General features: G+C 40.8%; 1 protein-coding gene across 1 annotated transcript in view; it reads left to right on the top strand.

The window, feature by feature from the left end:
• The window catches only part of C3H8orf88 (chromosome 3 C8orf88 homolog), a 31,275-nt gene that overhangs the window by 1,408 nt on the left and 6,975 nt on the right, over positions 1-22,892 (top strand). The window contains exons 2-4 of the mRNA XM_066266517.1: positions 5,087-5,185; positions 13,429-13,502; positions 18,129-18,204. Coding sequence (XP_066122614.1) covers positions 5,113-5,185; positions 13,429-13,502; positions 18,129-18,204 — 223 coding nt within the window. The 5' untranslated portion in view covers positions 5,087-5,112. The remainder of the gene's footprint in view (positions 1-5,086; positions 5,186-13,428; positions 13,503-18,128; positions 18,205-22,892) is intronic.

Below are 22,892 nucleotides of genomic sequence, written 5' to 3'. Positions count from 1 at the left end.
AGGGGCCAGTTCACTGTCCTTCAGACCGTTGGAGGGCTGCCACATACAGTGCTCCTCTCACTGACCACCAATGAAAGAGGTGCTCCTTCCAGGAGTGCCGGGGGGGGGGGGGGGGGGGGGGGCGGATAAATGGCCTCAGGGGGCCGCATGCGCCCCACCGGCGGTAGTTTGGGGACACCTGGATGGCTGCTGGAGGGGAAAGAGTGGTGAGGAGAGAAAGAGAGAAAGGGGAGAGGTGGAGAAGCATATACTTCTCCTGACGGGGACTCGGACCCAGGACATTCACACTTGGGCAGACTCTACCAGTGAGCCAACCGGCCAGGGCCTAGGAAAAGAACTATTTTGAAGTGGAAAATCGGATTAAATCTTATCTGCCTATCATATGGCTATACATGAATTTATTTAATTTTACATGATCTTATTTCTTAATTGCAGTGGGACCATCAGCACTTTTTAAACAAATCTACAATGCTAAGTTGGACATTTTAACTATGATGCCTACCTAGCTTTTAAGTGTAGTACGTGTTGTGATTTATGATTAGTATGCAGCATACAGTGGGTGCCTACAGAAGTAGGAAAGCATTGAAATCCCATAATTGTAAATTGAGGAAATGGAAGTTATGAGAACGTACCAATTTATTCAGCAAGACTTTATACAAAAATGTCCCTACCCAATTTATTTTTTAATCCATACATGAAGTGTACACATGGAATAGTGAAGACCCAAGTTTACATACAGATGAGGATAAGACCTCTTTGTACCAATTATTAATTATGTGAGCTTGAGCATATTTTTTTTGAGTCTTCTGTGAATTGACTAATAATGATTTTCTATAACACTTACCTTGGCTCAAACTGATAGATAATATATATATAAAGCATTTAGCATGTAATAGGACCTAAAAAACTGGAGTTTTAATTTAAAAGATTAGTATACAGAATGGGCAAAAGTAGGTTTACAGTTGTGAATACATAAAACAGAATTTATTCTTGTATTATTATTTATTAATTATTGTATTATTTTCCATAGGAACAATAAACCTACTTTTGCCTTACCTGAAACTTCGAGGTTCACTATTTGCTTCCTGATGTTGTACTTAGGATTCTGTTTCTTTTGCAACTGTTGTCCTTTGTAACAGTTGTTATAAATGCCTACCTTCAAGTCTAAACTTTTGGAGCTCTACATTCAGTGAGTGAAGTAGGCTTTAGAGATTAAGGTTGAAGTTATTTTATATAGTGACTTCAGAGTTCAGTTAAGTCTTTATTACTTTTTACCTAAACTGAGAACTAGGCTTTGGTTTGTGAAGTCCTGTCCTTCATAGATTACAGTACTACTGTGGAGCACTTTTGCAAAAATAATTACTTATAAATACTTGCCTTTTCCATTAATAACACTGTTTAAGATATGATACTATTATGTAGCATGCATCACAAACTCATTCTTTATACTGTCAGTGTCTGTATGGCACCATCTTTTCTAATTCCCTTAACTGTTGTGGATTTCTATGACTGGAGTCTTTGCTATAGCTTTCCTACTACAAATAGAAAGGGTAGGTGGTACTAAAAGTTCTTTTATTTTTTGTTTATTTACTTGCATTGTAAAAGTATATAATAGTTCTGTAACTCCCCAGCTTTTGACAGTTCCTCGTATGAGTACAGTATTGTGAATTTGCATTGCTCAGCAACTGGAAGACTTTACAACCTACCAACTCAATTTCAGCTGAGCAATGAAAAACAAGAAAGCACATGTCAGAGTACTCTATTGTGTTCTGATTCCTTTGTTTCATTTGGGCAACATGATGGAAAGTTACTACATATCGGTAGTAGAAGTATTAGGGTCCCAACTAAAATGGCTAGGATAAACATTACATTATGCATAAAAGATTCCTTTTTGGTCCTCATTTTGTTCCCTTCCACATAGAAAATATTCAATAAATATTTGAAATGTTTTTCCTACTTATGCTTATAACTTATTTTTGTTTCCTGTTATACCAAAGTTGTATTGTCAGGAAATATAGACAGCATTAGCTTTGTTTAGAACAGCGGTTCTCAACCTGTGGGTCGCAACCCCAGGGGTAGAACGACCAAAACACTTAGGCGACCCCTGTGTTTTGGTCGTTCGACCCCTGCTGGGGTCGCGACCCACAGGTTGAGAACCACTGGTTTAGAAGGTAGTTAATAGCCATGTTGAAATACCAGGTAACAGCCTGACCTGTGGTGGCGCAGTGGGATAAAGCGTGGACCTGGAACACTGAGGTTGCCGGCCGAAACCTTGGGCTTGCCTGGTCAAGGCACATATGGGAATTGATGCTTCCTGCTCCTCCCCCTACTCTCTCTCTCACTCCTCTCTCTAAAGATCAATAAATAAAATAAAAAAATCTTGAAATACCAGGTAACAGACACATTACAAACTAGATAGGCATTAACTTGCTGACTTGTTTACTTCTAACCTTCAGGAAAAATAACTATTTTGAGCTTATTTATCATTGCTAAATTTGAGACGTTGTTTATAAGTTTATGATTTTAACAATTGAATTATATACTTCTAAAGGCATTTAAAAATATACGAAAGTATTTCTTTGGAGCTAAAAGCCAGTTATTTACCTGTAAGGCCAGGGGCTACCGCTGTCATGGCCATGCAGGTTCTCATTAGATTCAGACAGTAAAGAAATAGTGGAGCCAGAAAATGGTGGGCCATTTCATTTATTAAAGTCTTTCTCTGGCCGACGAGCAAACAACAGGGCATTCAGGGCTCACAAAGCCCTGACACATTCTCCGGTTCCACAACCAGGAGAATCTTCTCCGGTTTCTCCTAGAATCAAAGGCCCACCAGTCTCAGTGGAACTGGCAGAAGCCCCTCACCTTTCATTCCCCATCCTCACACCTTCTTTCTCTCTGCACAAACTGGCTTCTTCTTCGGCACTCTGCATTCTCTCTGCTCTCTCACTCTGCAAACATGGCTTCTTTCTGCCTCTTCCTTCTTCTCTCTTTGCAAAACTACCTGGACCCACAAAACCCCTCCTCCAGCAAACATTAGCAAAACAATGGCCCTTCCCAAGCAGGAAGGTAATTTGCAATTTCACAGACCACACATACCTGGTGCTGCCCAGCACCATTTTGTAACGATAAAAGTGAGGAGACTCAAAAAATACAAATTTTACAAACTCATTTGCCCAACATTACCCCATTTTATACTTAGGGAAATACAGTATTTTATTAAATATTTTAACACACCATTTGGTTCAGAATATTTTTTTTCTTATTTTCCTCCTTAAAACCCTGGGTGTCTTATGATCAGGTGCATCTTATGGACTGAAAAATACAGTAGTCCTTTAGATTAATGATCTGCTTATGATCATATGGCTGTGTTTCTGGGGAGCATGTGCAAAGTCAGGTGGAGTTTTGCCTTTGACTGGGTCTTGATTGGCATCAAAAATTGAAAAACTATATGCCGTTCAGGCATCAGAAGATTTTAGTTATATTTATAAAGTATTTGAAAGGCAGAAACCGTGAGACTAACCGAAAACATGAGGCTAGTATGTTCCAAAAGGACATTTTATTTTTAAAATCACTTGGGGGCAAGTGGACTGAGTCCAAAGGGTGTCAGTCCCGAGCTGCAGGAGGGGGCATTAGATATAGGGAATTTGCTGGCATGGGGTTTGTGCACCTGGGCAACCTTAGGTTAGCATATTGGAGTTCTTGTGACCTTGGTTACTCACTTAACAAGGGGAATTCTGCTGCAGAGACACAAGTTCTTTGATGTGGCACAGACGTGGTGTCCTTGGTAAATCCTGAAGACAGCCAAGAGGTCAGAAATCTCCCTGTCAACAGCTGGGGGCCTGAGTCTGTGAGCCTGCTTTTACAAACTTCTAATGTGACTAAAAGCTCCCCTAATGGTCAGATCCCTCCCCAATGCAAGCTTTGCTACATTTCAAAGTGAAGGCCAGACAGTTTTTAGGAGAGAGAATAGCAAGCAAATAAACTCTACCTTTACAAAATGTTTGGGTGAGGGAAATATGAATTTTATAGAGGTTAATTTAACTTTACAGTATTTAAATTTATAGATTTATTTTAGTAAAACTTATTGCAGGTATTAAGATAAAAAGATAAATAAGATCTAGTTTTTTTGGCCTTAGCTAACTCAGTCCAATCAAATAAGCATGTCCAGGCATACCTCGTTCTATTGCGTTGTGTTTTTTACAAATGAAAGGCAAGATCCTACATCAGCAAAAAGAGTATGACTTGTTTTACTGTTTCACTGTACTACTCGCTTTATTACAGTGGTCAGGAATTGAAACTGCAGTATATCCGAGGTATAACTAATGGATTTACTGTGCTACATTTTAGAAAAATTGATAGACAAAATACGCACAGTAGTTCCTGTAAGGTATTTTTCCCCGCCGAGAAGGAAAGAAGAGGGCTGGAGCCGCAAAGTGTGGAATAAGTAAACGGCTTTATTGAGTACAGAGCGCACACCTCGCCCGGCAAGGTTCCCTGGCCCCGAGGAAAGAAAGAGAAACGGAGGTAAAAAATGGAGGCTAGAGAAGTTGCACGGATTAAACTGCAGGCGTGGGAGATATTTAAATGGTCCCTCTAGGGAAGTGGAGCTACTATGACGTGGTGAAATTTCACTGGCTGGCAGACGATTGCTTCTTTCCAAATGGTTCCTGGGAAGCTTCCTTTGGCGGGCTTGATTGTGGGCGGTCCTAGCCAAAGTGGGCGGGTCTGAGTTCCTAGTGACCATCCCTCTATCCACCGACCTTACAGTTCCCAATATAAGAAGAAAAATTATTTTACTGTCAAGTATTTGTTAGGAACTAGACAATTGTGTGAATTATTTTATTTAATGTTACTGTTGAGAAGAGAGGAAGTGAAGAAAGGAAAATGTTTTAAAAAGGGAATGTTTCATTGTGACAGATGCTATAAAGGGGGCTAAAGTTGTTGCATTTTGAATACTTCTTTTGTGTTTTCTACCTTAACTTATAAAATCAGTATTTTCAAATTAATGTTGTGGTTATTTATATACATACATGTTAAAGCATCTTATCTTGTCTAAAAAATAAAAATGTGTATTTCTCTCCTAAAGTATGGAACTTCAAGGTCTTTGTGATAATGGAAACCAAAAAATTGATTGGAAAATCGCTTCAACCTGCAAGACCTATTCGTCATCTGACTTCTCCCTCTGGTGAGTAATATAGGTATACATCTTTAAATATTAATTGGTTAAGGCTAATTAGTATTTCAAAGGCTAAATATATAAAGTAATGTTTATGATCAATATTAAATAAATAAAAAGTAATTGTGGGGCGGCTGTGTTAGGCTTGCTCGCGGGTTTGCCAGCTGCAAGCACTTTGCCTGATTGGTGTGTAGGTGCTTATCAGCGCCCCGTGTGTATGGCCTATATAAATAAGGTGACCAACTTTTTTACAATGAAGAGGACAAAAATAAATTGAAGAAAACAATATTGTAAATAAAATAAAACACTTTATTCATTGCAACAATAATATACTATCATGGGATAAATGCATAATAAAATATTTTATATTGTAATTATGCTTACATGCCTATTAATTTTTAGTAATAATTATAATAAAAAAGTACTCATTTAGATACAAATATGTCACATTACACACAATAGATCGACTCTGCATCGATCGAATATGGGCATTTACAAATTAGTTTTCCAATATCAAAAAGGAGGACATGTAGGAGGACACTTTTTGAGGGAGGACGGAACTTACAAAAGAAGGACTGTCCTCCCTAAAGGAGGACGATTGGTCACCTTAATATAAGGCTATGGGTGCTTGTGTTCAAGGGAGATTGGGGACTGCAGATGCGCAGATTGCCTGCCTGCCACTCTGAGGGGCCATTTTGCTGTTTGTTTGCCTTAGAGGCTGTTTCCCCTGCTATGTGCTTGTCCGCCATTGTGAGATTTTATTAAACGGAATGGCCCTAATGCTTTCTGGCTCTGCAGTTTCTCTACCATATGCCTAAATCCAATGTGGAACTGCCTGGCCTCAGCCACCAGTATTGTAATAATTATCTCTTCCAAATAATTTAAAAGTATTACCAAAGACAAGGATTCTTAATAGTTTACCAACCAACAAAGGTAGTGTAATTAATGCTCGTGGCCGAGGCCAGGCAGATTCACATTGGGTTCAGGCAGACGGTAGAAAAACTGTGGAGCTGGAAAGTGTCAGGCCATACCCATTTATTGGAAGCTTGCAAAAACAGGCGAGCAAATAAACCACAAAAGTGAAAGAGCTAATAAAGGAAAATCTGCTATTCACAGTAAGGGCAAGGGAGCAAGGAAAACCACACCTCATGGTGGCGGTAGAACAATCTGGGAGAATTGCCGCCCATGGGAAGCACCCACAGCCTTATATAGGCTACACACACGTGCCTCTGCCACGTGCTCACACACTAATCAAAAAGCAAAACAGTACAGTCTGCAGCCACAGAATTACAAACACAGCTATTGGCGAAATGTTAGAGTTGTCAGTGGCACCAAGAGAGACAAATCTTTCCCTTCTGGCAGAATACAGGCCAGAGTCCTGTCTGTAGACACCACAGTAGCAGGTACCAGAAGCTGCCTTGGGTAGACATACAAACCTTATTGGCCTGCACACCAGGATCTACTGGTTTGATGTGCAGCAAAATGGGAGAACTCATTATGGGCCATAAAGAAATTACAAGGGTGCCCTTCATAATGCTGTCCCCCTGAGCACTCAAGGGATAATACACTTCTACCTTAGGTGCCCAGGTGCTGGTGGACCAGAAAGTTAACTGGAGGTTCACCTCTAGCCCTCTACTTTACAGTGCCAACAAGACCACCCATTGTAGGTGGGGGGCCTGTACAGCCCAGGACCATGTCCATTGAAGCCGTTGGCCTTTAAGGGGGGCTGCTGGGGCAGGCAAAAGCACGTTGCCCTGCCGTCCAAAGCCCAGCTTGAGCAAAGCGTCCTTGGTGTGTATCTGCAACTGGATCGGAGCAGCTGCCCAGTGCAGGAGGGCCTCCACTGGAGCTGCCCCCCAACCCCCTGTCGAGGTCTCTCAAATCCAGAGTACTGTCCACAAGCAGCATGTCCATCCACTAAGGGGGCCAGTGCTGCCCTCCTGTTGCAGTCTCTGCTTTAAGAGGCCATTACACTGCTCAATCATATCAGCAGCCTGGGGGTGATAGGGGACATGGTATTTCCAGTGCACTCCTAGGTCTTGAGCCCCTTGCCTCACCATATTCCCATGAAATGTGTACCATTGTCACTTTTAAGAATCAGCAGCCACCTGTATGTAGCACTCAGGTGGTCCAGAGACTGAATGACAGGTTTTTGGTCTGGGTTATGAGCAGAGTAAGCAGCATGTAGACCAGTGGGAGTATCTACACAGGTGAGTGCATACTGGTACACATCCAACTTTGGTAAGGGTCTGATGATGTCTGTTTGCCACCGTGTCAGTGGAACACGACCTTTCTGGATCTGTCCAGGTAATGCCAGTTGTCTCTGTGCGTGCTCCTTGGAACACACTGCACATTGCTCCCAGGCTGCAAGTACCTCTGCATAGGACGCAGGCAAGTTCCACGCCTTAACCACAGCCCACATAGTTTTTTTGTCCTGCATGGAGCAGACGCCAGTGGAGACACTGTGCCACGTCACCTGTAGACACAGTCTCCACAATCATTGCACTCTAGTCAAGGTGTCTACCTCATCTTTCCCAGGATGGGCTAGAGCAGGGGTCCCCAAACTACGGCCCGTGGGCCACATGCGGCCCCCTGAGGCCATTTATCCGGCCCCTGCCGCACTTCTGGAAGGGGCACCTCTTTCATTGGTGGTCAGTGAGAGGAGCATAGTTCCCATTTAAATACTGGTCAGTTTGTTGATTTAAATTTACTTGTTCTTTATTTTAAGTATTGTATTTGTTCCCGTTTTGTTTTTTTACTTTAAAATAAGATATGTGCAGTGTGCATAGGGATTTGTTCATAGTTTTTTTTATAGTCTGGCCCTCCAATGGTCTGAGGGACAGTGAACTGGTCCCCTGTGTAAAAAGTTTGGGGACCCCTGGGCTAGAGGTACATGCCCTGTGACATGGTATAATGTGCCAAGTAGCAATCCAAAGGGTCAGTCCACGATAGACAGCCCAGCTGTCAGTGCAAATCACCAGAGGGGAAAGTTCATTATGGGCAACTAGGCATGCGGTTCTTAATTATGCCCATTGGCTGCTCTGGCCTGTACCTGTGTCCATCCAAACAGTCTTAGTAGCCGGATGGAAGGCTATGGTGTTCACTTGGCAGGTTGGCTTCTGCTAAACCATCAGTATACCAGGCAACCTCAGGGATGGGCATTTACCCCTCCTTGTAGGGACTGACTTCAAGTTCTGCTTCCTGCGCCCCAGCTCCACCTGACTCTATGGTCACAGAGATGACTGGACCCACGACTTCCTGCAGTTCTGCTCTCAATGGGCTGTTGCTAAGAGCGTAGCATTGTTGCAAGTATGCACCCCACTTGGCCAGGGTGGAGGTTTGGTTGCCCAATCTCCCACTCATCCTGCAATAGGGTATGTGGTCTTGACCATAACTAGAGTTGTGATTGTAACACTCTCAGTGGCTAGGAGGGCAGCATACACAGCTGCCAACTGTTTCTCCACTAATGAGTAATGGACTTCAGCGCCTTTGTACAATTGGGACCAAAACCCAATAGGTTGCTGTAGGCACTCTGTCTGTTGCTACAAGGCCCATCCAAACCCCTCAGCAGTTACATGAACATCAAGCTCACAGGGCTGGGCAGGATCAAACACATTCAAGGTCTGTGCTACCTTGACAGCTCTCTTAGCTGCTGCCAATGCACCTAGTGCCTGCTCAGTCCAATCCAGCGAACCCCCTTCCAAATAAGGTGATATAAAGGATGCAGTAAGTGAGCTAAATGGGGTATGAATGCTCACTTAGTACCCCGACATACCTGGGAATTCCTGTAACTGCTTTAGCATAGTGGGCACAGGGTATGCTTGGATCTTATCTATAACTGTGTCAGGGATAACCTTTGTCTTATCCAACCAGACAACTCCCCAAAACTTAACAGATAACCCAGGTTCTTGTGATTTGCCCTTGTTGACCGCCCAGTCACACGCTTTTATATAGGATAGCAGGGTGGTGACTGCTTGTTCCAATTCTGGAAGAGAGTCACTAGTTAGCATAATGTCATCAACATAATGATACATACAAACTGCCTTTAGTTGTCTGTGTAGCCAGGTCAGCAGCTACTAGCTCATGATACAAGGTGAGGCTATGCAAATAGCCCTGTGGTAATACTGTAAAAATCCATTGCCGTCCTTCCCAAGTGAAGGCAAATTGTTCTTGACTCTGCATCTATATCAACAGAGAAAAAGGCATTAGCCAAATATGCCACAAAGTAGTAGGTCCCCAACTTCTGGCTTAACTGATCCATTAGGTTAGCTTTGAGGGTACGGCAGCATGCAAAGGGGGAACAACTTTATTTAGTTCCCTGTAATATGCTGTCATTCGACAGGTTCCGTCTGATGCAGCCTTTGCCACACTGGAGAGTTGTAAGGGCTGTCTGCCGGCCTGATGATCCCACCTTTTCTAGTTCGAGGACTGTCCCAGTGATTTCTTCATAGTTGCCTGGCAGGTGGTACTGCTTTGTGCTAGTCACACGCTGGTAAATGGGTAATTGCACGGGGGAATGTGCTGCATGTACCCGCAACACTGCCTTCATGACCCGGACTTGCAGGCAGAACTTCCCAGCTGTAGTTTCGAACCACAGTCCTTTTAAGACATCTACCCCCAAAATATATTCAATAATAGGGGATACATATTCCTTTTATGGCTTAGGAGGCAGTCTTCCTATCCCCAATGGAATAGTTATTGGCTTCGCTTGAACAGTTTGGCCCCCATACCTGTCAGTGGCTACTGGGGTCCCATAAAGAAGGGAACATTCTGCACCTGTATCCACCAATGCCAATACCCACTGTATATTAAAAGGGGACCAGTGGATAGCCAGTTCCATGTGTTCCCTCCTTTCCCCTCCTGTCCCTGTTAGACAAGTCCCTCGGCCTTCCCCCTATTCAAACTGGAACAGTGTGTGTTGGGGGTCCTCTTCTCTAGTGGTCTCCATCATAAAATCTTGTAACCATGCTGCCCTTGTGCCAACCATTTTATTGGTAGCTGCTGGGGTTGTTCCTCTCAAGGGCTAGAATCTGTCCTTATTTAAGCTGCTCCCAAAGCTCCAAAAGAACCTTATTAGGCTTGCTATCCAATTTTTCCCTATCTGCCCCAGCCACAATCAAATCTACCCCCATCTGTGTTCGGGTAACTTTCACAGGCCCATTCCCCTTGCTAGTTGGAGGGGCAGCACAGGCCGCAGCCCTCACAGTTTTGTAATTTCGTGCTACCTCCAGCTCCCCCAAATCTGCTACCATCTGTGTAACCATGTTGATAGGCTGTTCCACATAGGGGCTCAGGATAGTCACTAGTGACTCTAAAAAGACTGATGGGGCACTGCAGAGGATAAGATCCCGCATCCTGGCCGTAGAGACTTTCTCACCTGGTTTACGGGACCCTGGGTGGAAAGCAGCATTTTTTTTTTTACTTAGTTCTTAAAGGACCTTTACTAACTCACTATAGCACTCCACCAACTCACTGCCTCTGGCATATCCCCAGCATTCTGCCAGACCATACGCATGGCAGCCATCACCCATTTTAATAGGGTATGGTTTCCTGGGTTGTCATGGCAGTTCTGAAGACGCTGCCTCAAGGAGGAGTGTGTGGTCACGGTGGCCAATTTCTCCATCTCTGTTCTGGAGAGCATGATACCATCTACCCTTATGTCCCACAACCTTCGTAGCCAGGCTCCCAGCGGCTCTATGGGTTTCTTCCTGAATTGCACCCCCAACTCCATCAGTTCTGCTGTGTATAGAGCCGGACCACAGAGTGTTGTGATTGCCCCTGAGGAACTCTTTGCTGCTGGGATTTTACCTTCTTGGTGACCACCAGCCTGGCTCTAAGTCTAGGGATGGCAGTTGTATACCAAGACTCCCCCTCCAAAGAGGAGTTAGAAACATCTGCTCCCACAGACTCAGAGAAACTCCGCTGACAGGAATGCAGCTCTGTCTTCTGCGCCTGCTTCATTCAGCTCCTGCGGCTGCTGGCTCTCGCCCTGAAGCTGACTCGAGCTCCTGCACCTGACACTTGAGCTCCTGAATCTGCAGTTGTTTCTCTAACAGCTGTCGCTGCTGACATTCAGCTTCCAGGGCAAGCTGCAACTCGCGAACCCGCAATTCATTCCCCAGAACCCGCTTCAGTTCCAGGCATCATTGGTGTTCTGCTTGCACCTCCCAATGCAACTCTCAAATCTGGTCTGCCTCCCTCTGCAGTGTTTGCTCCAGTTCAAACTGTGGCTGGTTCTCAGCCTGCAGTCTGACTTGCAATTCTCGGATCTACAGCTTTTTCTCCAATGACCGTCCCAGCTCGTGTTGTTGTTGCCGCTTGCTCCACAGCTCTCCCTGGAGCTTTCAACCTCGGGCCACCTCTCACACAGATCTCTTAGTTTCCTCTCTCAGGGCTATAAAAAACACCCAGCCTACAGCCCCCAAAAGGACAGCCACGGGTAAGCATACTTTAGAGAACAGCTACACTCCTCTACCCCATCCTTCAAGGGTGTTGGCAGTTCAATACCCATCTGCTGCAAACCCTGTGCACTATGCCAGATGTAATGTTGGTGGCCGAGGCCAGGCAGGTTCACATTGGATTCGGGCAGATGGTAGAGAACCTGTGGAGCTGGAAAGTGTCAGGCCATACCCATTTATTGGAAACTCGCAAAGACAGGCGAGCAAATAAACCACAAAGGTGAAAGAGCTAATAAAAGGAAAATCTGCTATTCACAGTAAGGGGAAGGGAGCAGGGAAAACCACACCTCATGGTAGCAGGAGAGCAATCTGGGAAAATTACCACCCAGGGGAAGCACCCCATAGCCTCATATAGGCTATGCACACATGCCTCTCCCACGTGCTCACGCGCTAATCAAGCAAAGTGCTTGCAGCTGATAAACCTGCAAACAAGCCTAACACAGTTGCCCCACAAGTAGGAATAATAGCTCTGATGTGAGAGCAACTTTGTGTATTTTTTCATGTCTAATATTTATGGTTAACTGGCTTCTGGGCAGAGAGATACTCTCAATACCAGTTGTGCCCTGTGATATGATCACTGCAGAGCAGTCATGCTGGAGAGAGTTGGGCTTAAAAAAAAAACCTATGCAAAATTAAAATATAATAAAGGTTAGAGCTGAGTTAGAATATATAATCTATTTAGGGAGACTAAACAAACAACACAAAATATATCTAAAATTAAAAACTTGCCCATAAAAATAATCTTTTGAACAAATTCTTGTTATACTTGGTATTTCATTCCTAAATTGGAATATTAACTTCTTTATGTTTTTATTACTTGTTGCCAGAATGCCTTCTATGGACAATATTCTTTTTAGTCCATAGTTTAAATTCTCTTTACTCCATCTGTTCAATTAAACAATTGGCTACTTAGAGAAGGGAAAAAATAGCCCTTTGATTATGTTCAAAGTGAAGCAAAAAATATAGAAAAGGCACCAATACCTCAGTCTTCTATTTTCTCTGCTATCCTTGGTTCCTACAAGGAAAACCACTTTGATCATATTTACTTTGAAGATGACTGTGATTTAGGACAGACATATTAAGGAGTCTTCTGAATCAAGGCTTAGCAATGCTATGCCATATACTGGTATGGAGAAGAAGCAGTGTGTCGGGTCTTTTATCCTAAAGGCACTGTCAGCAGCTCCTGCCTCTGACCCATGATTTTACACCAGCTCTCCCACTCTCATTTGTCAGATTCAGTTTTTCTCTGAACTGTTCCCTCCAAGGCTGCTGCAGGGTAAAAGGGTGGGCTGGTAGCCCTAATCCCTTATTGAATTATGTTTTTTTAAGATCCAGACAAGAGCAGGGTTTTATTAGGCAAAGGTTAGTAAATCAGGAATAAATTTTGGCTTTTCTCAACATACACCTATACCTCTTGTCTATCTCACATCCCCAGACTGAATTCTTTAAAGCCCCGATCGAATTATTTCCTTTTGTGAGGACAGCCTTGATACCTCAAAGACCACTCAGCCCTCCCCTAGCATTTTCTCTGTTCCTCTCATAGAACTTATTTTTAGAGTCATTACTTATGATCTTGTGCTTTAAAACAGATGGCGAACTCTCTTATCTCTGAACTCTTTTCACATTTATATGCCTAACACAGTGGCTGACATGTCATAGTGTTGAGTAAGAGAACTATCAGAAAACATTTTCAGTGCTTAGAATATTCTAGACATTGAAGGTTTTTAGGTGATGTTATATCATTTATTGAAGACATGGATATTGAAGATAGTATTTTCTTTTCTCTTCTAACAGGAGCAGTATTCCCTTTCAACTTTCAGAATGAATATCCACGCAACATTCAGTGCTTACAAAGTGGAGTTAGCCGAGTAAGTCTCAGAAATTACGGTGACTAGAAGCATCACAGGCTGGAAAGTAACACTTGTCAGAGGGCTGCTGCGTGCCAGCTCCTATGCTGAGTGCTGACGTACTTTTTAAAACTTTGATATATTTCTAATATACATTAAGGAGAATACAAGACTTTTTCTACCTGCTGCCTAGCATTTTCTAATGTAAACATTTTGCTATATTTATTTTAGAAAATTTAAAAATCCTTCTAGATACAGTAAAGATGGCCATATATCCCTCCACCAACCCATTTCCTTTCCACCCTTCTCCGAGATAACCGTCTTCAATGTTACCGTTTTCATGACTGTATGGGTACTTTTGCTACAACAAACAGAATTGTTTAACTTTTATAATTTCATATAAATAGCATTGTACCCACGTGCTTATTTTACATTTAGGTTTATATTTTCAAAATTTTAATATAATCTTTTGAGTAAGGAAATAATCACAAAGTTTAAAAATTCAAAACATACAAAATGGCATTTAGTGAAAAGTTTCCCTCCAATCTCTATCCCCCAGTCACCTCGTTCCTCTGACCAGAAATAGCCATTGTACCAGTTTCTTATCTAGATACTTCCAGACATAGGTTATGCAAACACAGTCATAAGTTTATGCATGGATGGAATACCAGGTATCTCTTGAAATGAATAAAGCTGTTCTGTATGTGTTGATACAGAAAAGTCTTATATGCATATCAGAACACTGCAATGTTCTTTTTTCTGTTGATGCAAATGCTAGTGAACATCTGTATATATGTTACATTTCATCCCTGTGTGGGAGGCTCTCACAGTATGGAACTTCAGTGGCATTGCCCTGTGAAAAGGTAATCTTACCTTCAGCTTCATTGGATGCTGCCACCTTGCTCTCTACTGTGATATGCACAAGCAGTGCCCAGCTCTGGTTTGTCTGCATTCTTACCTTGTCAGGCTTTGACAGTTTTCCTTATGTTACTGGTGAGGAATCCTATTGCTTTGTTGGTTTTAATGTTTAATACGCTATTGTGTGCTCACCACTGAAAGTCCAGTTTCCTTTCTTTAGTATCTGTTTGACCCACTTCACCAATTAACCCTCCCCCCATCCTACCCCCCCCGTAACCACCATTCTGTTGTCTTATGATTTTCTTTCCTTTTTTTGTTTTGTTAGTTGTTGTTACTTTCTGTTCTGTATTGCACATATGAATGAACTCATATGATTTCTGTCCTTTTCCATTTGCCTCATGTCACTTAGTGTAATACCATTGACATTCTTCTATAGTGGCACAAATGACAGTATTTCATCTTTTTCTGGCTCTGTAATACTCCATACTATACATACATGGCCTCTTCTGTATCCATTCATCCATCGATGGACACACTTAGGAGCTTCTGTTTCTTGGTTATTGTAAATAATAATGCAGTGAACATAGGAGCACATACTGTTTATCTTTTTGATAAATACCCAGAAGTGATATTGCTAGATCACATGGTGGATCTATTTTTAATATGTATTTTGAATAAACGTCATACTGTTCCCCACAGTGACTGCACCCACTTGCCATCTAACCATCAGTGCAGGAAGTTCCCTCTTCACCACATCCTTGCCCAACACTTGCTGTTTCTTCATTTACTGAGAATAGGCATTCTGACATGTGTGGAAAATAATGCAATAATCAGTGACACAAGAATAAACTCTGTATTTCATGTACTTATAAGTGTAAACCTACTTTTGCCAACCTCTATATTTTGGATATTAATCTTATAGGATGTGTCATAGCTCAATATCTTCTCCTGTCCAGTAGGTTGTCTTTTCATTTTGTTGATGGTTTCCCTCACTGTGCAAAACCTTCTTATTTTGATGTAGTCCCGTTTGTTTCTTTTTCATCCATTTCCCTTGCCTGAGGAGATGTATACAAAAAAATGTTACTAAGAACAGTGTGAAAAACTTTACTGCCTATGTTTTCTTACAGGATTTTGATGGTTTTGAGTTTTCAACCCACTTTGTGTTTATTCTTGTACATGGGTAGTAAAGTGGTCTATATTCTTTCTTTCTTTTATTATGTTTTTATCCAGTTTGTGTGTGTGTGTATGACAGTGATAGAAACAAAGAGAAGGGCAGACAGACAGGAAAGGGAGAGAGATGAGAAGCATCAATGCTTCATTGTGGCACTTTAGTTGTTCATTGATTGCTTTCTCATACGTACCTTGACCTGCAGTCTCTAGCAGAGCAAATCGCTCAACTCAGCAACTTTGCCCTAAAGCCAGTGACCTTGGGCTTCAAGCCATGACCTTTGGGCTCAAGAAAGCGACCATGGTGTCAAGTCTATGATCCCACGCTCAAGCCAGCGACCCCCGTGCTCAATCTGGTGAGCCTGTGCTCAAGCCAGCGACTTCAGTGTTTCTAAACTGGGTCCTCTGCATCCTAGTCCCACACTCTATCCACTGTGTCACCGCCATGTCAGCATGTTTTTATCCAGTTTTCCCAATACCATTTATTGATGAGACTGCTTTTACATTATTGTATATTGTTGCCTTTTCTGTCATAGATTGACCATAAAGGTGTGGATTTATTTCTGGGCTCTCTATCCTGTTTTATTGGACTATGCCAATACCATGCTGTTTTGATTACTATAGCTTTGTACTATAGTTTGATATCAGATAACATGGTACCTTCAACATTGTTCTCCTTTCATAAGGTTGCTTTGGCTCTTTGGGGTTTTTGTGGTTCAGTACAAGTTTAAAAATTTTTTTTCTATTTCTATGAAAAATGTTATTCAAATTTTGATAGGAATTGTATTGAGTCTATAGATTGCTTAGGACAGCATATAATTCTTATTATAATATATTAAATCTAACAGTTTAGATTTGGACAGTTTGATAATATTCTTGCAATCCATAAACATGGGTTACCTCTCCACTTATTTATGTCATCTTCAATTTCAATCAGCATTTTAAACTTTTCTGTATACAGATATTTAACCTTGGCTCAATTTATTCTTCAGTGTTTAATTCTTTTATTTTTTATTTTTTTTAATTTTTCTGAAGTTGGAAACGGGGAGGCAGTCAGACAGACTCCCGCATGCGCCCAACCGGGATCCACCTGGCATGCCCACCAGGGGGCGATGCTCTGCCCATCTGGGGCATTGCTCTGTTGCAACCAGGGCCATTCTAGCGCCTGAGGCAGAGGCCGTGGAGCCATCCTCAGCGCCTGGGCCAACTTTGCTCCAGTGGAACCTTGGCTGCGGGAGGGAAAGAGAGAGACAGAAAGGAAGGAGAGGGGAGGGGTGGAGAAGCAGATGAGCGTCTCTCCTGTGTGCTCTGGGCAGGAATTGAACCCGGGACTCCTGCACGCCAGTCGGACGCTCTACCACTGAACCAACTGGCCAGGGCTTTCAGTGTTTAATTCTTTTTGGTAACTATTCTAAAAAGAGATTGTTTTCTTTATTCTTTATCCCTTGGATTACAATTTACTTTTGAGTTTGATTTTAGATCTTACATTTAAGTGATGTAACAAAGATAGTGAAATGTGCCTCTAGTGGACTTTTCAAATTTAAGAAATTAATTTTTTAAAGGGCCATATAATTCTTATTATAATATATTAAATCTAACAGTCAGGAAGAACTTTGGAAAACAAAATCTTTGGCATCATCAATGTTTGACATTTTTCTGATGATGTATTCTGATGTCTCAATAATGTAGAATTACTTCATTACTCCTCATGGTGTCATAGGTTTAGATAAGTAATTCTTTGACTTCAGGCAATGTTATGGAAGAATTTGCGTATGTCTAAGAAATGGCCTACAACAGTGATTGATGGAACAGAAATATTCATTTTTAAGGATAGGGCCACAATGTTTTCTTATTTTCCTTATTTCCAAGGTAGTGTGTAAAAGTGTTTATATGATTATAAACTAACATCAGGGATCTACTTTCCATAAAATAAAAAAAAAGTAAATACTCTCTCATTATTGCAGATTTTTATGAATAAATATGTTGTTTTCATGAATTAAAATCTATTTTTAGCCTGACCAGTCAGTGATACAGTGGATAGACTGGGACACGAAGAACCAAGGTTCAAAACCCTGAGGACACCGGCTTGAGCACGGGGTCACTGGCTTGAGCATAGGAGCATAGATATGACCCCATGGTCGCTGGCTTGAGCAAGAGGTCACTCGCCTCTGAAGCCCCCAGGCAAGGCACATGTGAGAAAACAAGCAATAAACAGCTAAAGTGCCCCAATGAAGAATTGATGCTTCTCATCTCTCTCCCTTCTTGTCTCTCTGTCCCTATCTGTCTCTCTCTCTGACTCTCTCCCTGTTTCTGTCAAAAAAGTTATTTTTAATTGCTTCAGAATTATTTATCTTTAGGATCATATCATTCATCTTTGGCTTTATGTTCCCTTGCAAAAATTATTATAATCATGACAAAAATATAGATATATGTGAAAATAGTTTGAAAGATATTTTTGTTGCTTATTTTAATATGTATACTTATGAGGTTGCTTCTCCTTTTAGCCCAAATATATTCCTTCACTCCTAAATATTTAGGAGAATATTTTTGGATGGTATAAAAATTATTATATAAAGTTTTTAAACCTTCATCAAAGAGTATATTTTCTTTTTGTTTCAACAGAGCAAGACAAATGGAATGCAAGCCTTTCCTCAAGGTCTCAGTGACCAGCAGCAACATCAGTCTCCAGTTAAGAAAGGTGCATTTTTATTATTTATGAGATTTCCTAAGAATGTTTTAGTGTTTATGTGGAGTGAGTATTTGTTTAGCTGCAAACTTTATGTACAGAAGAAATTTTATTATATTGTTTTGGTTGATTTCTGTCTGTATTATTTAGGCTGTAGGTTTGAGTATTCTAAAGGCAGGACCATAATAACAAAGGCTTAAACAGGTCGCAGTTTATTTCTGTATCTTCTATGTCAGTGCTTTTCAACAACTGGTGCCGGTCTGCAAAAGAGTTAACCACCCTGATGTATGGAAATTATACACCCAATGAACTTAGTCAAATTCACTTATGCTCAGGATAATTTTTGCCTTAGCATTCCCCAAAATATTTCTGTTTCCACCAGTTCTCAAGTGTAAAATATTGAACACCACTGCTCTTTGTCATGTAAAATTTGAACTGGCATACTTGTTCTGCTCTGTGAGGTTGCGACTGGTCATGTTATACAGCTGACTTTTGATGAATGTGTGTTTGAACTATGCAAGGTCATTTATATGTGAATTATTTTCAGTTTTGGGAGAATTGAAAATTATATACGGACTTTTTACTTAGCAGGGAGTCAACAAACCTAACCCTCATGTCATTGTAGGGTCAACTGTTCTGTCTTAGTGCTTTGCTGTCTTTAACATGTGGCTTCTATCTCATTGCCCAAGAAGAATGCCTCTGCTCCACCCTATCTAGCTAGCCATCAGAAAGGAGGTGATAGGAAGGGAAGTATACCTTCCAAGTACAGTCCAGAGTTACACTTGATAACACATTGGCTAGAAATTAGTCATACTGCCCAGAGCAGAGGTGGGCGGCCAGCTAATTCTGTTACTGAAGGAGAAGAGAAGAACTCTGTTTCCATTAGCAACATATGCGGGTTCTAATTTCTTTAAATCCTTGTTAGGATCTTTATTGTGACATCCTGGTGGGTGTGAAGTAGTATTTCGTTGTAATACTGATTTGCATTTCTCTAATAACTAATGATTTATAGCATCTCTTCATTTGTTTGTTGGCTACTTGTATTTCTTCTTTGGAGAAAGTTCTACTGAAGTCTTTGACTATATTTTTATTGGGTTGTTTTTCTTTTGCTGTTGAGTTGTAAGAGGTCATGATACCAGACTCTTACTTCTTCTCCTTCTCCCCTTTCCCACTTCCTCTCCCTGTTCCACTCCCCGCTTCTCTCTCTCTCTCTTTTTTCTCATTTTCTCTCATGCTTTTTGTGTCACAGCTAAGAAGTCATTGCTAAAATTCAGGTCATGACATTCATTGCTATGAGTTTTCTTGTACCTGTTCCTAACACCACTTATTGAAAGACTCTGGAGGGAGGTGAACACACAGTGCAGTGCACAGATATTGTGCTATGGAGTTGTACGCCTGAAACCTATATAAATATCTTGACCAGGACCAACCCAATGAATTTAATTAAAAAAATATGGTCATTTCTCCAGTGTATATTTTTGCCTTCTTTTTCATAAACTAATTGGCCAAATAAGCATGGGTTTATTTCTGGGCTCTTTGTTATGTTCTGTTCCATTGGCTTATGTGTCTGTTTTATGTCAGTACTATGCTGTTTTTATTATGATAGCCGTGAAGTACATTTTGCTATCAGGTAGCGTGATACCTCTACCTCTGTTCTTTCTCAAGATTGCTTTGGATATTCTGGATCATTTTTTAATCTTGTATAAATTTTAGGATTATTTGTTGTATTTCTGAGAATAATTCTGTTGGTATTTTGATAGGAATTGTGTTGGATCTGTAGATTGCTTTGTATATTTTAACAATGTTAATTATTTTTATTTGTGACTGTGATACATTATTCTATTTATTTGTATCTTTATAGTTTTCTGAGTACAGGTCTGTTATTTGGTTAAAGTTATTCTAAGGCACTTTATTCTTTTTTGATGAAATTGTAAATGAGATTGGTTTCTTAATTCTCTTTCTGATAGTTTGTTACTAGTGAATACAAATGCAACATATTTATAGACATTAATTTTGTATCCTGCTATTTTGATGAATTTGTTTATTAGATCAAATAGCTTTCTTTTGGCATCTTTAGTTTTCTCTCTAAAGTATGATGTAATCTTCAAATGATAGTTTTATTTCTTTTCAATTTGGAGGCATTCTTTTTTCCTGTCTTACTTCTCTGGCTAGGACTATCAATACCATCCTGAATAAAAGTGGTAGAAGTCGACCTCCTTTTTTGTTTGTTTGTTTCTGATTTGAAAAAAAAAGAAGCTTCTATCTTTTCACTGTTGAGTATGATGTTAGCTGTAGGTTTGTCATATGTGGCCTTCATTATGTTGAGGAATGTTCCTTCTATTCCTGCTTTGCTGAGGTTTTATCATAAATGTATGTTGAATTTTGTCAGATGTATTTTTGGCAGCTACTGATAGGGTCATGTGATTTTTGTTCTTCATTTTGTTTATGTGGTGTATCCTGTTAATTGATTTGCAAATATTGAACCAACCTTGCATTCCAGGAATAAATCTCACTTGATCATGGTGTGTGGTCTTTTTAATATATTGCTTAGTTTTCTTTGCTTTCATTTTATTGAGCATTTTTGTATCTGTGTTTGTCATTGATATTGGCCAATAGTTTTCTATTTCTGTGGTATCTGTGTCTGGTGTTGGTATCTGGGTAATGCTGGACTGTAAAACGATTTTTTTAAAAAGACTACTTTGGCCTTGACCAATTGCTCAGTGGACAGAGCATCATCCCAGCGTATGAGCGTCCCAGGTTTGATTCCTGGTCTGGGTACACAGGAGAAGTGACCATCTGCTTTTCCCTTTTCCCCTCTTCCCCTTATCCTCTCTTCCTCTCCCACGGCCAGTGGATCCATTAGTTTGAGCACATTAGCCCTGGGCACTGAGAATGGAGCCTCCGCTTCAGGTGCTAAAAATAGCTTGGTTGCAAGCATGGCTCTAGATGGGCAGAGTGGATCCCGGTTAGAGTGCATGTGGGAGTCTGTCCGTCTATCTCCCCTCTTTGACCTTGGAAAGAAAAAAGAAAAACCTTACTGTGACTTCTTTTGCAGACTAACATGTGATCTGTCCTGAAAAATGTTTCATGTGCGCCAAAAATGTGCATTCTGCTCCTTTTCAGTTAAATGTTTTAAAAATATCAATTAAATCCATCTGGTCTGATGTGTCACTTAAGACCACTGTTTCCCTGCTGATGTTCTGTCTGGATGATCTATCCACTTATCTCCATGGAGTGTTAATGTTGCTACTATTATTGTATTACTGTTGATTTCTCCTTTTATGCCTGTCAATGTTTGTTTTATGTATTTAGGTGCTCTTACATTTGTAGTGTAGATGTTTTAAGAGTTACCTCCTTTTGTTAGATTGAGCCATTTATTATGAGATATCTTGCCTTATCTCTTATTGCATTCCTTGTGTTAAAGTTTCTTTTGTCTGATGCAAGTATTGTTACCCCATCTTCATTCCCATTTGCATGAAATATCTTTTCCCATCCAATATCTTTTCTAGTCCCTTTACATTCAGTCCAAGTGTGTCTTTCGATCTGAAGTGGGTCCTTGTAGGTAGTATGTGTATGGGTCTTGGTTTTGGAACCCATTCAGTCAGCCTATGGTTTTGGATTATAGCATTTAGTCCATTTACATTTAATTTTTATTTATTTTTTGTATTAGGTGAGGGGAGGGGAGGCAGAGAAACAGACTTCCACATGCACATGTGCCCTGGCCAGGATCCATCCAGCAAGTCCCCTATAGGGCAATGATCTGCCCATTTGAGTAATTGTTCCATTGCTCAGCAACTGAGTTATTTTTAGCACCTGAAGTGGAGGCCACAGAGTCATCCTCAGCACCCAGGGCCAGCTTGCTAGAAGCAATAGAGCCATGGCTGTAGCGAGGGGGGAGAGAAAGAGAAGAGGCGAGGGAGGGAAGGAGAAGCAGATGGGTTACTTCTCCTGTGTGCCCTGACTGGGAATTGAACCCAGGACATGCACACATGGGGCCGCTGCTCAGCCATTGAGTCAACTGGCCAGGGTCCCATTTACATTTAAAATAATTATAGATAGGTATATAATTATTGTCACTCAATTAATTGTTTTCTGAACTGTTTTTCTGATAGTTTTTTTTGTAGTTCTTTTTACTTTTTAAAATTCTCTTGCCATCTCCTTTTGTATATTGAGTTTTTGTAGTGTTCTGTTTGGATTCCTTTCTCTTTATTTCTTGTATATCTGTTACTGATATTTAGTTTGTAGTTACCATGTGTTTTATGTATGCCAGGCTGTGTTTATAGCACTCTATTTAAGCTGATGGTTGGTTAAGTTGAACACACACTAAAGTCATACAATTTTTATTCGCCCATGCATATTCATGTTTTTGACATTATTTTCTATTTCTTTTATGTGTATTTGTATGTATCCCAACATTTATTGTAATTACACTTGATCTTCCAACTTCTGTCTTTACAGTGTGGATTGATCCACTGCTTTCACTGTTGCCATTGTCACTGAGATTTTTTACTTTCCTATATTTTCTTTTTCATATATTTTAATCTTTTCTTCTTAAGTAACTCCCTTTAAATTTCCTCTGATATTGGCTTTGTAGTAATGAACTCCCTTAGCATTTTTCTCTAGGGAGCTCTTTATCTCCCCTTTGATTCTGAATGACAGCCTTGCTGGGTAGAGTAACTTTTGTTGTAGACCTTGGCCTT

This window comes from Saccopteryx bilineata, chromosome 3 (genome assembly GCF_036850765.1).
Source record: "Saccopteryx bilineata isolate mSacBil1 chromosome 3, mSacBil1_pri_phased_curated, whole genome shotgun sequence".
NCBI classification, from domain to species: domain Eukaryota; kingdom Metazoa; phylum Chordata; class Mammalia; order Chiroptera; family Emballonuridae; genus Saccopteryx; species Saccopteryx bilineata.
This window is presented reverse-complemented; position numbering and strand designations above follow the sequence as displayed.